Source organism: Glycine soja, chromosome 6, assembly GCF_004193775.1.
Source record: "Glycine soja cultivar W05 chromosome 6, ASM419377v2, whole genome shotgun sequence".
NCBI lineage: Eukaryota > Viridiplantae > Streptophyta > Magnoliopsida > Fabales > Fabaceae > Glycine > Glycine soja.
Genome location: NC_041007.1, coordinates 3595974 through 3609534, shown reverse-complemented (window position 1 = coordinate 3609534; position 13561 = coordinate 3595974). Strand labels below are relative to the sequence as shown.

The following is a 13561-nucleotide window of genomic DNA, read 5'->3' as shown; positions in this document are numbered from 1 at the left end:
TTTCTTAAAATCTCAATTCTTCCTAGATATGCTTTCATATACAAGTGTGACTTCAAAGTAGGTTCAGGGGCATGCAGATACATATCCAAACCCACCCTCACTTCTGCAAATTGGTAAAACCCAAACTCACTCAGTCAAAGCATACTTCTCCATCAAAATCAGGGCATTGGATATGAGTAGCCATGGTTTAAAGATTTAATAGCCATACCTAGAGAAAACACTCTGATTGTAAACTTCTGGGGACTCAGAAAGAGTATCACTGATTCAACTGAGGTAATTAAATGGAAGAGTTCTCTCATGATAAAGACTTCTTAATTTAATCCAAAATAAACCATTGCAAGATATACAATGCATGAAACAGGAACAATACTGATTAATATATATTAACAACGATGTAAAGCATGCATATGCTAGGGAAGGCGGTCTAGCTCAGTTGATTGAGCAGGACATGTGAGTGTTGTAAACTTTCTGGTACCGTGTTCAATTCCTATGGATAAAAATAAAATGCATATGCTTGTGATATTCTTTTTAGAGAGGAATGTATTAGGGCACATTAACATTAAGTATGCAGTTTTCTGCTCATACAGTTATTCACAAATCCAAGTCTCATGCACAAATATCTGGAATTCTCAACAGAAAGAAGTGGATTTAAACTCAGTCAGATACATACCTGGCAGCCACATACCTGGCAGCCAGTTCCAGTTAGCAGTGCAGAGAGTCAAATCTGCTATGAAATCTCAACTTTATAGAGAAAATTCAAACAAATATGATTGTTGATTTGCCATATATATATATATTAAAAAAAAAGCAATGTACTCAAAATTGGGTTTTATTTTAATGGTAATTATCACAATTTTCAGAGGTGTTGAGTTACATACATCCAGCATTGAAGCAATGTAAATTTTGAGCAAGATGGCTCAAATCATTGCATTTCTTTTTGGGTATGGAAAAAGACTAAAAGTAGTAACTTGAAAATTACAGCCAAATTTTTTCTTTTTCACCCACTGAAGTATGACCTCAAATTTAATACTCGGAAACATATACATGCTATCTAACTTAATGATCTGATTTTGCTACCATTATATTCCAACTGCATTACAAATATAAGGTTAGATGATCAAACATCACACTAAGCAGGCAAAAGAATTCTACTACCACCCATAATATGCAAATACAAAGCAAGGCACAAGGTAAGAATAACCGATGACTTAGCTCCAACATATCTAACCACCTCCAGTCCTTTGCCCATAACCTCTTCATGAACCTTACTAACACTCCTCTTGAATCCATCTGATATTCTCCAAACCAAAAACGCCACGAACGACCTCACAGTTTCAAACGTCACTCTCCCTGTGACATCAAGCACGAACCTCCGGTTTGCAGGCACCGACAGCACTGACTTGATCTGTTCAAGCCACCCAACATCCTGAACACCATTAATCAAGCTTCCAATTTTGAGCTGAAACACCTCCGGTTTCAGGCACCCATCTTCACTCACCGGAACAACAACAGGAGCCACAGACAAACCCGTATTCGGCCTCGCAGTTCCGTTAGTCAGAACCTGGTGAGAGGTTCTAACAAAGGTTTCCATAGCACCATTACACATGGAAACCAAAATCCCCTTCACATTTTCCTGGTGCTTCGGATTTGACAACCCGGCAAACATTTCGTCATAGGTATTGACATCCATTGTCTTATCAAGAAAAACAGCAACAGCGGTACTCACAAAAGTCTGCACACAATCCCCTATAAGCTTCCCACACCTCTCATCACAAATCACATTCACCCATCCAGGAACATCCGATTGGAATCTCGCACCGACCGGTTCGGCGTCGTAGAAACCCAAAACCAAGTTCCTCGCAAAGCTTCCAACCACAACAGACACAAAACCCGTTCCAGCCTTGGAGAAAAACCTCTCCAACACCCTATCCGAGAATCCAGAAGCTTCCGCGGTGATTTTCGTATCTTTTTTATCGTTACCAGGCTGTGATTTATACCCTAGCAAAATCCCAAGCGTCACAGCCTCGGAAACCCTAGCCAACGACATGGAGAACTCGTTGGATTTTGCTATTTTGGCTAACTGCTTCAAACTGTTTGGGATTTCGTCGGATTCGGAAGCGAGGAAACGGTTCAAGTCGTTAGAGATAACGGTAACGGTGTCCGCGGAGTTGGAAATTAACTCGGCGACGGAAACGAAGGCTCTGAGGAGCTTGGCGATACGGCATCGTTTCTGAGCGACATAGGGTGAATTGTAGGCCCTGTAGGCACCGTAACCGGAGGCGCCGAATAAAGCAATTAGGAGAAGGTACTTTTTGTTTCTTCGAGAGAATTGGAGACTCTTCCTGAGGAGCGGAAGGTCCATGGAAGTGAAAACCCTAGACAGAGGGTTTCTTTGTATTGAATGGCGGAAGATTGGTAATGTAGTTACTTAACAGCGGATCTTGAATTGACCGGGAGAAAGAAAATAAATGCAGTTAGTTACTTTGCTTTGGCTTAACGGTTTTTCTTTAATTTAGTTTCCAGGTAGCCAGGAGAGCATTGAATTGGGGAAATATCTGATAAGCTTCGTTCATATGCTTTGGATATTTTTTTAATAAAAGGAGGGGAGACCAAGACTTACCGCGCCAAATACAGGGTTGTTGAACTCCTCGTCCTTTGTTGCAGCTAAGATAGCACAATTCACCTGTATTCTTAGGGTTAAACTTCTAATTAGAGATATTAAGAGATAACATTTTTTTTATATAATTAATATTTTGGTATTTGCCTTATATAGGATAAATATCTATTTTATATGATTAAAATTTACAATAAATATGTATTTTTGAACTTTTTTTATTGAATGTATTTTTGAACATGTAAATTATATAATACTTAAAAAAACATTTAATATATAAATATTTTTAAGAAAAAATGGTTTATATACTTGTGGTGTAAAATATTTTTATAATATCATTTAATCAAAGTGATGAAAATGACGACAGACATTGGTAAAATGATTAGATTGATAGTCAAAATAACAATAATGATAATAATAGAACTGGTAAAAATCATAATGGAAATGACTGTATTTATAACAATGATAAAGATAGAGATGATAGTAATAATAATAATGATGATAATAGGTGAAAAGAGAATAATATTATAAGGGTGGAGGGACAATGATAATAATAAGAGTGATAACAAAATATTTTTCTTTTATAATTGGAAAAAGAGATCTTTTATAATTTAAAAATATCAAATTATTTTTAAGAATTAAGACAAAAAATGATAAAGTTTTTACTGTTGTTCCTCATCCATTTACATTTTATATTTTTCATGTTTAATATTATCTTGATAAAAATATTTACAACTATAAAATTTAAAATACCATTAAAATAAATTATTTTATTTAAAAGTGTGTTATCTATCTGGGATTAGTAGTAAAAACTTTGATTCGTTAATCATTGCCTTTAAAATAATGATTTACATAATCTTTTGTAAGTTTCGAAAACATAATGCACAATAGAACGCAGGTCATCATTAAAACTAGAGGTATTTTTTCTCATGCTTTTGACCTGAACGGCAGAGGTATATACTTAGATGAGTATCATTTCATCCGATCATTCAAAGTTAATCAAATAACAACTTTATTGTTTTCAAACACAGTTGACAGCAAGGCAATCAGCAGGACGACACCCAAATAAAGAAAGAAACAGAGAGAGCATCCCAAACCCCACTACAACCGCCAAAAATACATGAGAAATTTCAGTATCTATTTTTGATGACAAACAAGAGGTTTTATATACACTTCTTGCCCCTATATGATGTACCTTCTGGAACAGATCGGATTGAAGCACATATTTCATCCCATATTCTCATTTTGGATCTCCGAAAAACAGGGATTAAGCATTAAATCACAGTATTAGCTCCACTCTTTCCTTTTCATTTAAGTTGTTTCAAAATTCAACTTCCACTTTAGAATCCATAGTCCCAACCTAACCTTGCGGCAAAAAAGATGTAGGGAAAAAAAGGATTAACAAGTTCTTTTTACAGCTTCATATAGCATCACAGCATTTTAGCAACTTCATTCACCGCCATTCATTATATACAAAAGAATGCTCCAGACACCAGTACTTGTGTTTTTCCAAACATCAGGCAATCTCTTCATTGTTCTTGGTGCTGAGTGAGGATTCACTGGTCCTAAAATTACCACAATCGTATCTGGTTTGAAGTTTCATACCACCTTTGAACCTGTACTGGAACTAACGGGTTTAATGCCATAATCATCATCCTCCAGATCACTGAAAGATATGTCTTCTTCATTCACCATGGGATGAGTTGTTCCACCATATCCCCCTAAATCAGAATCTTCCTCTGGCCATTCATCACCATCATCATCATCATAATCCTGAATAATAATTTGAGAGGGCTGACCACATTTTAGATCCTTGTTTTCAGTTTTAATAATGGAATTTTTCTCAATAACAGACTTATCAGTGAAATGTGTTCCAGAACTTTCAACCATGTGCTTATCAGTCTCACAATCTGACAACATGGACAAAGAGGTTGTTCTATATCCATATGTCTGACTAGGCATGTCATCAGAATAAGTGTCATCTAATAAGTCGGGAGAAAAATCATTGTGTTGTGCTGCATTGTCTCTTGAGTAGGAAACACTTCTTCCGGAAATTTCAAATTCAGGCTTTGTTTGTTTATGCAATTCCTGCATCCACATTGCTCTTGCTGCCATGACCTGCAAGTGTCAACTTAAAAGTAAGACATCAGAAAAGTTCATCTACCCATTAAGGTGTAGATATACAATACTCGCTGACTGTAGAAGTGCAGGTAAATTTTGATGAACATTAGAGACCAATATTGTTCATGATCACTGAACCAATCTAAGCAAAGGAACATTTAAATAAATAAACTAAATTTTCTTTGTAGCTGAACAATAAAGATCATACTCATTCCAGTTTTGAACTATTTTCTCTTTTCAAAATTGTTATATACATTTCATTCTGGAAGAAAAAAAATCTCTGTAACCAATTCAAATATTAGCCATCCAATCATAATGCATAACTATATTGAGTCAAGAAGAGAATAAAACTTAAAAGACACCCAATAATGGCAGATATTTCTTCTCGAGGCTTACTATTTGTCTATCTTTCAAGTATGAGATATAATATTTGAAGAATGTAGATTATAAATACTTTCAATTGCATATAATGTTAATATCAATAACTTGTGCCATCAAGTTCAGTACAGACAAAAGGATTACACATTTACAACATCAATGATAATATACTTTTCATAATAGAGAATCACATGTGAATAGAATGATTCAGAATTTAGTAATCTTCCATGCCAAAAGAATCAAACAATCTCAATATGTTTCACAAAATTAGAAGAAAATTAAAAGAATAATAAAAAAAAAGAATTTACAAAATGGAGCACATAACAAATAGATTTGCACTTATTGAAGTCCAAAGAGACAGCAGAAAGACAGAAATGGACTGGTAATGACAATATACTTTTGAAACCAATAGTGCACCATAAACAAAAACTAATACAGACTCTCAATTCCATAGAAATCAAGATTTAGAGTCTTGTGTGTCCACGATTTCACCACCAAGGCATCTTGAAAGTGAATCATATTCCATGAATATGATATGTATCTAGTGTGTAACTTTGCATATGACAAAGGAAGAGTGTTAGAATATTTTATTGATTGGTTTAAGTCATAGGCCCAAGAGTCAAAGCAATAACAAAAATATTTCGAGTGAAACATCTTTCACAAGGTAATGACGATATATTTTTGAAATCTAAGGAAATCTCCCAAGTGAAATAGATATTAAATATTCTTTAGATAACCATTGAGAATTTACAATGACAAAATCATTATGAGACTGCAATAGTTTCATTCATCTTGTTAAAAAGCAAATCAGAAAGTACATCGTCTATGAATTCTAGAAGAAAATAACTTGAACCACTGAAAAACTTTGAATTGTATTTAACATATAAACCTTTTCAGTTCAAATGATCAAATTCCATGGTGTACAAAGTTGGGCACTGAGCAGCAGGAAGCCAGGAACCAATTGAATGAACATAGCAGTAAGGTAACTTTTGCACTCCATATCATTCAGTCTGGTTTATTATTACTTATATTTTACAACTGTCAGATACACCATTAAAACTTGGTAATACATCCCCCAATTAATCACAAAGGATAATTGGTCATTCTTATCCAGTAATTTAATTCCCAAGTAAATTCCCAACAGGTGATTTTGAAAACCACCTATTTCCAAACTTTTGAGTTTGCTCTTACATCTGATAAAGATATTGGAACACTCATTCCTAGCTCAAAGGGTCTAGGCAATCATAATTATACAAATAAATGGTGAAACCAATTTAAAATGATTTCATCACCAACATCTCACAAAATAGGGTGATTGCAAGAGCGACATGAAAGCCAAAAGCAAAAACCTATGTAACTGACCTGGGGTGTAGACAAAATCCCTGCATCTTCCTTATTAAGCCTTGAATGCAAAAGAACAAAATACACTTTCCAGAAGTAACTTTCACTCATATGACAAGGGCACAGTTCAATTCTAAGCGCAGCTAATCTGGGAGTCAATCTTTCAACAACCGCAGCATGCTCTTGTTGTGCACCAGACATGTCAAAATCTATGAGTAGAATTCATCACGTCAAAATCTCAAAAGATATCCAATTGAACATGCAACGCGTTACCATATCAGTTACCAAACACTAACACTGTCAATGTGTTATCATCCAAGTAATGAAGGCAAGGCATCTAAGGTAACACGCGATAATTAACATTCAAGAGTGATCGATCTGTTCTATAACTATAACCAAATTAAAATTCGAAAGTGCATTAATTAACTAATGATTATGTGATCCGATCCAATAAAAAGAGGTTACCATCGGTGTCGTCTTCCTCATCAATAGGAAAATCCAACCACGTCTCGGGATGCATAGCAATGTTCATCGCGAAGACCAGCACCTCTTCGGTAATTCCAACCGCGCGTTGCGCGAGACCACAATCCCCATCCGAATCGGATCCCACCGAAACCGAATTAGAGTGATTGGAAATCGCAGCGTCATCCAATTGCGGTACTTCGTTCGGAGAAACAGCGCGATGATTGGATTGATCGGAAACGAACGAAGAGGGATCGGATGGAGAATGAGAATCTGATGGCGGTGGAGCGAGGAAGGAGGCCATTCCCCAAAATTGACGAGTTAGGGTTTCCTTGATTTCGTCGAGGTCCTCTTTGACTCCACCACGCTCTTGCGTCTCTTCGTCGTCGTCTTCTTCTTCTTCAGCTTCTTCTGATCCGAATGCATTTTCTCGTGCCTCGTGTTGCTGTTGCGGGGGTTCTCTCGATGACGTGGTAGGTGGATCCAGTACGATGTCGTTTTCGTCGTCATCGAGTCGGAGAGAGCTTGCGAAGGAACGAGCCAGCCATGACATTGTGTATTATAAATAAATAAAAATAACAACAAAATGGAGGGATCCAGGGAATGTGACCTTTGAAAAAAGGTTTATGGTTTCGAATATTTTGATTGAAGAGAGGGTAAAGGGGGAGGTTGAGGGCGCGGATCAGGTGGTTTGTGCTCTACGGTGGGAGTCTACTCTAATTACACATGTCGCTCTAACAAAATGCAGATGAGACAAAGAGGAAATCCACCCAGGTCGCACGTGGCATAAGTGCATAACAAATGAAGGAAGTAAAAAATTAGAAAAATTATTATTAATACGTTTTAATGTTTTTTTAAATATATTATTAACGTCCCTTGGAAAAAAAATATTATTAACGTAATTCTTAATAATAAATATTTTATTTATTTCTTAACAACTATATTCTTCTTCTAAAAAATAACTATAAGCCCCTTATTTTTAATTTCAAATTTTCAAATTTTTTATAAGTTAAAAATAAAATGTTTCAATTAAAAAATATGAGATTAAAATCATATTTTTTTTAAAAAAGAAAAATTAAATTTATAAATTAAAAAATAAAATAAAAACTAAAATTACTAATTTAAAAAATAAAAAGACGAAAATTACATTTTAGCTTATATTTTTTGAAATAATTTTGTTTGAGATTCAATTGAACATCATCAAATGTAGATAGTTCTTTTATTGGAAATTCAAACTTGAATTCCTTATATTGTGAAAAATGGACCTTTGTTGCTAAACTCAATTGCTATTGAATTTTTTTTTATTTAGAACAATAATATATATATATATATATATATATATATATATATATATATATATATATATATATATATTACCAATAAGTGGTTGATTAAATGAAATTGGACAGGATATCTTTAAATAATATTTTAAGTTTGAATTTTTTAGATTAAAAAAAATTAAATTGGAGAAGGATGAAGAGTCTGACACATATTAGTCAATAATAAAATCAATAAATATTTTATACCAATAAATAATAATATGGATATAAAAAATTATAAATACCTATTCAACATTCTTTTTTCTTCTTTTTTATCCCATTAGATCATTAACCTTAAATAACAATAATTTAGGCACAAATGCTGTATTTCTTCTTTTGTAGGTGTGTTAGGAAGAAGATGCTCTGCCATGGAAACTTGTCATAGTGGTAGTTGTCATTCTAGAAGTAGTAAAACGTAGAACATTCAGGCTTAAGTTTGTTATTTCCTTTCCTCTTCTTGGAGACTTAAGCTTGGATGTTATACGTTTTATTTAGTGCCTCTTTATATTTAAAGGCCTATAATATGTATAATAATTGCAATCCCACTATGATAACCGCTACAATAAGGCCTATAATATATATAATAATCACAATCCCACTATAATAACCGCACTCCCATTACGATAACCGCTACAATAACCACTACAATAATTACTTCTAGAATGACAACTATCCCTATGACAAGTTTCCATGGCAGAACATCTTCTTCCTTGTGATTGCATCGCTTTCCTTGTTTTTAATAGTTTATGCATTATGCATTGGGCTATCTATCACCACTGGAAGTTAAGCTTTTCTCCACAAAACATACTATTGCTAATTCCACTCCTCCTATTTATTAATGCATTCCCATCAAAATAATTAAAGTCTTTTTTACGACCATGGAACGATACAGTGCGAAGGCGACTGTTGATCCCAACAACGGTAACAATGCTTTTGCAAAAAATTCTACAACAACCATGAGGCCACAAGTGTAATTCAAGTATACAACTATGGGATCGAATTATTGGTTGAATGATCCCATTACTCATCATATTATTGGCCTTTATATTAACAAAGAAGAGGAGGACAATAAGAATTTGTTGATCCTAGGTATTTATATTACAAAAATGACAGTTTTAGTATACTTATTCTGTCAATGGTTGAGCCTAGGTATATTTAAAGGCATATGCAAGGTTTTGATTGTGTAAAAGACCTGGTTGTTGATCTACTCTTAGTATGGATGATGGTTTGTCTTCCATTTTATTGGATCTCCCATCAGTAACAGGTTATGCTAATTTATTTGTAAATAATTCTAAATTCAGGAATCATAACTAACAAAAAAATTCAGGGTAATTTTGGGAAAAAAATGGGGAGTGCATTAGTAATTTTAGGAATAGCCCACAAAATATTCAAACTGGAAAAACATGCGCTCCCAACATAAAACGAAAAACTTTATGTTAAAAAATCCATAAAAATGACTACAGTTTTTGAGAATTAAAAAAAAAAAAAAACTTCAATTGAGCGCAAGAATTAGCTCCAAGATTTTGAGACAGTTCAATTAAATGAGCCCTCAGCCCGCCCAGCCACTGAATACGAGATTTGACAAAATTTAAATATGAAAAAGCATGCCATAAATTATGTCTGTTATCTTGTCTTCCTCAACTTTTAAAATGACTACAGTTTTCATTTTTAAACAGAGACATACAAACTACAGTCAATAGCCACCCGATCTTGACCACACCTAATCCTGATTCTTTCATGTTGACAATTTAGCTTTGCTCCCAAAAATAACACTTTATGTCCTGTAATGAACAATAGCCTCTTCTCACAATAACACAAGTAAATTAATTATCTGTTTGGACGAGAGCAAATACACACATTTTCTTTTATTTAATTAAAGAAAAAAAATCTTTCGAAAACAAAAAATTAAATTTTATATTTCCTTTTATTATCATCTTAATTCCAATTTATTTTTTCTGTATTTCCCCACTTTATTTTCATTAAACCAAACTGAGCATTAATTAAATCACTCCAACTTCCAGCTAATCCTACCATACAGGAACAAAAAAGTGGGGTTCAAAATAAATTGGACTACTATTACATTATCGTTTTCTATGATCTTACAACTCAGCCTCCCACAATTATTTCAAAAGCACACAGCGTTATACGATCAATGCTGATTTGAATTTCCAACTAACTCTAACCTAATTAGTACTGCCAACTAGTTTACATCCGTCAATTTGCAATCACCCTATACACCCGAAATTGGTACAAGAAAAAAAAAACTTTTGGCTGTATTAAAAAACATATATGAAATAGAAATACACCAAAAAGTCAAAAAACAGAAAAAAAAAAAAAACATGTACGTATGAAGTTATTTAATTATGAACAAATTTGTTTTGGTTTTGAATTTCATTGTATTGTTGCAGTAAGCATACATTTGGAAATAAAAATACTAGTAGAGTAATCTAGACTACACATTTTCAAAAACTCGGTAGATTTCTGCTTCAACACAGGGTTGCAACCACTCTGAATTACTAGTAGTAGCTTCGCCGCCAACCCTGCCTCCACAGCTTTCGAAGCACATTCCTCCGGGGCAAGCTTGTAAATAGCCCACAATATCGACAATGCAAATTGTGTGCAACTCTCCGAAACTCTCATCAACAACTTGACCACATTGGGAATAATATTTGGACACTCTTTCAAAGCCAATCTACCTTCAGGAAGTGTTGACAAAACCTCAAGAATATGAAGTGCTATCTCCAAACACTCGTTATTCAAAGTGGGTAAAAGCTGAATCAATTGAGGCACCGCTCCTATGCTTATAATCGAGCTTCTAACCGGTTCACGTGAACATACAATTTTGAGTAATATGAGTCCGGTTAAAACACTAGTTGGGTGTTTCTTATCTCTCACTAACCTCAACACCCCAACCAAAAGACTCAAACTTGATAAAACAACTGTCTCGGAAGGGTTACCTTCGACCAACAACGTTTGAATCAATTTGGCACAATTCATCTTTGTCTGAATTGTTCCCTCGTTCATGATGTCAACCAACAACGACACCTTCGCGGGGTGCATGAGATTTCTCTTCAACTCCGAACCCAACTCCAAATTCACGAGAATCCCAATAGCTTCGGACCCAACAGCGTGGGAAGTGAAAGGACCCAACAATGAAGAAATCAAAGAAGAACCATTATTTTCCTCAACGGTTTTCCTCGTGGACACGTGGGAATCAACGAGTTGGCGAAGTTTTTTGAGAGCTCGAACTCTATTTTGACCCTTTACCTTCTTCTTTAACGTGTCCAAGAGCTCCAAGGCTGTGCCTTGCACGTCCTCGAGCTTCTTCTTCATGACCAAATACTTCTGCGAGAACCAAGAGAGTATGAAGTGGTAAAGAGTGGTGTTTGGTGTGACAGAATCATCCCAAAGCTCTTGCATTGTCGTGGGACACGTGTTGTGACCGAGGGAGAACCATTTGAGGATGTTGGAACGGTCGTAGGTTTGTCCCGTGCAAAGGGTCACCGGGTCTTGCATTGGCTCAAGTGAAATTGGGCAGATGAAAACGGAAGGGACTTCAATTGTTGATGACTCAAGCTCCTCAATTAATGTTTTCAGATCCAAAACGTTGTCGCCCTTCATCATGATGGTGGTTTCTACCTCTTCTTTGAGTGGCTGGTAAAGAAGCATTGTTGCATACGTGCACTTTCTAATAGTGGAAGTTGAAGGTAGGATGTGAAATGGAATTGAAGGGAAAATTTGGGAACGAGGATAAGAAGAAGCGTGTGGGAGAGAGGAGGGAGGGAGCAATAAAGAAAAGTGGAGAGATAGCGAGCTAAGAAGTGCTTGTCAAAGGGACAACTTTTATTTCCACCCTTTGCTTCTTTTATTTTTGTTGCCTTTCTTTGGTCAAAAAAGTAGTGCCCCGCTTATTCATCATGAACGCCATGATTGAGTCTTAATTTTTCATCGCCAATACCGAGGCACTCTTCCTCCTCAAGCTTCGAAAAAGTGTAGGAAATCATCGACCCCGGACCATAATTTTAAAAAGGAAATAGAAAAACAAGTAAGAATAGTGTTTGAAAAGAACAATATGAATTCTACAGACTACAAGAACAAATACTGCGGCCGAGGGTGTCAAAAGATACAAAAATATAGTTGAAAGAATGAATAGAGACAGCCATGAAATAACCGTAGAATATTCTTCAAAACTATATTAACTAGTGTATCTATTTTATAAATTAAAATTATATTCAAGTAAAATACTAACGTGTTAAAATAATCAGGGTTAGATCTAAAAATAAATGCTTGCTTGCTTTTCAAATGGTGATTGGCTACCGGGTCATCCTTTATTAAACGACCCTGCAGCACACGAGTGACGCAGTGGGGTGTGTGTTTCTTTTAAATTTCTTTTTTATCTGATAGTAGTAAAAGAGTTTGATTCTCTATGCATGAATTGTGGACCAGATAAGGGACAATCTTGACCTTGAAGACGCAACCTGGGACCCGGACAGATAGTCAAAAAGGTTGTAACCAGATGCCACCAAACGATAATTATTGAAGACTGTGCTCACTGTGCGACGTCGCTTCTATCACTCAGTTGCTTCATGTCTTCATAGTTCTCGAGACTTTCCAACTTTATTTTTTTATTCATTCATAAGAGAATAACGATAAAATAGTTATTAAAAGAAACATTTGTTAAATATTATAATCAAAATGTATTAATAAGATTAAATAAAGTATATTATCGTATTTAATAAAAACATTTCTAAATTTTTATTTTTTATCCTTTGATTTAAGGATATGATTAGTAAAATCGTTTAAACTTTTAATCAGTGCATTGATGAAACTTCAATTCTTTCATAACATTTACTTTTAAAATTTTGTTGTTATTAATTAATTTTGAAAAAGTATTAAATTATTTTTAATTTTAATTAGAATTTTTTTAAAGATATTTTAAAATAAAATTCCTTTTATTTCAAATACAAAATACATATTTTTTAATAGTGTGTTTAAGTAACAAGTAAGAATTGATTCTAAACCATAAAATCATGGTGGCACCAAGAAAAAACTAAAGCTAGTATTTGTTACTTCACTTTTAAAATGATTTTTTTAATCAAATTTGTTAAAAGTAAATTTGAATGAAGCACATTGTAACCATTTTTTCACAATATTTTGAAAATTATTCTAATTTTAAATTTGAATGGTCTTTCTGTCAAGAGAGATTAAATCCAACTTCAAAAATAAATATAAACTCCTCTCCCCTAGGCTTTCCGGGTGATGTTATGGGGTGGGATTGAATTTTACCACAAATTTACTTAAGATCAAGTACCAGTAGTGATCGGGT

The 13561-nt window shown here is 34.4% G+C and overlaps 3 protein-coding genes across 3 annotated transcripts; all 3 read right to left on the bottom strand.

The window, feature by feature from the left end:
* Window positions 1-813: 813 nt before the first annotated feature.
* On the bottom strand, window positions 814-2641 carry LOC114414786 (protein PHLOEM PROTEIN 2-LIKE A10-like). Its single transcript, XM_028379196.1, has one exon. It carries the CDS (start codon window positions 2360-2362, stop codon window positions 1130-1132), a length of 1233 nt encoding a protein of 410 aa, XP_028234997.1. The 5' UTR covers window positions 2363-2641; the 3' UTR covers window positions 814-1129.
* Window positions 2642-3589: 948 nt separating this feature from the next.
* On the bottom strand, window positions 3590-7551 carry LOC114414785. The gene is made up of 3 exons (XM_028379195.1): window positions 6920-7551; window positions 6476-6663; window positions 3590-4732 (listed from the first exon to the last, which is right to left on the bottom strand). Exons 1-3 carry the CDS (start codon window positions 7467-7469, stop codon window positions 4214-4216), a joined length of 1257 nt encoding a protein of 418 aa, XP_028234996.1. The 5' UTR covers window positions 7470-7551; the 3' UTR covers window positions 3590-4213.
* Window positions 7552-10564: 3013 nt separating this feature from the next.
* Window positions 10565-12347, bottom strand: LOC114414784 (U-box domain-containing protein 30-like). The gene has a single exon (XM_028379194.1). It carries the CDS (start codon window positions 11902-11904, stop codon window positions 10627-10629), a length of 1278 nt encoding a protein of 425 aa, XP_028234995.1. The 5' UTR covers window positions 11905-12347; the 3' UTR covers window positions 10565-10626.
* Between the last annotated feature and the right edge of the window lie 1214 nt (window positions 12348-13561).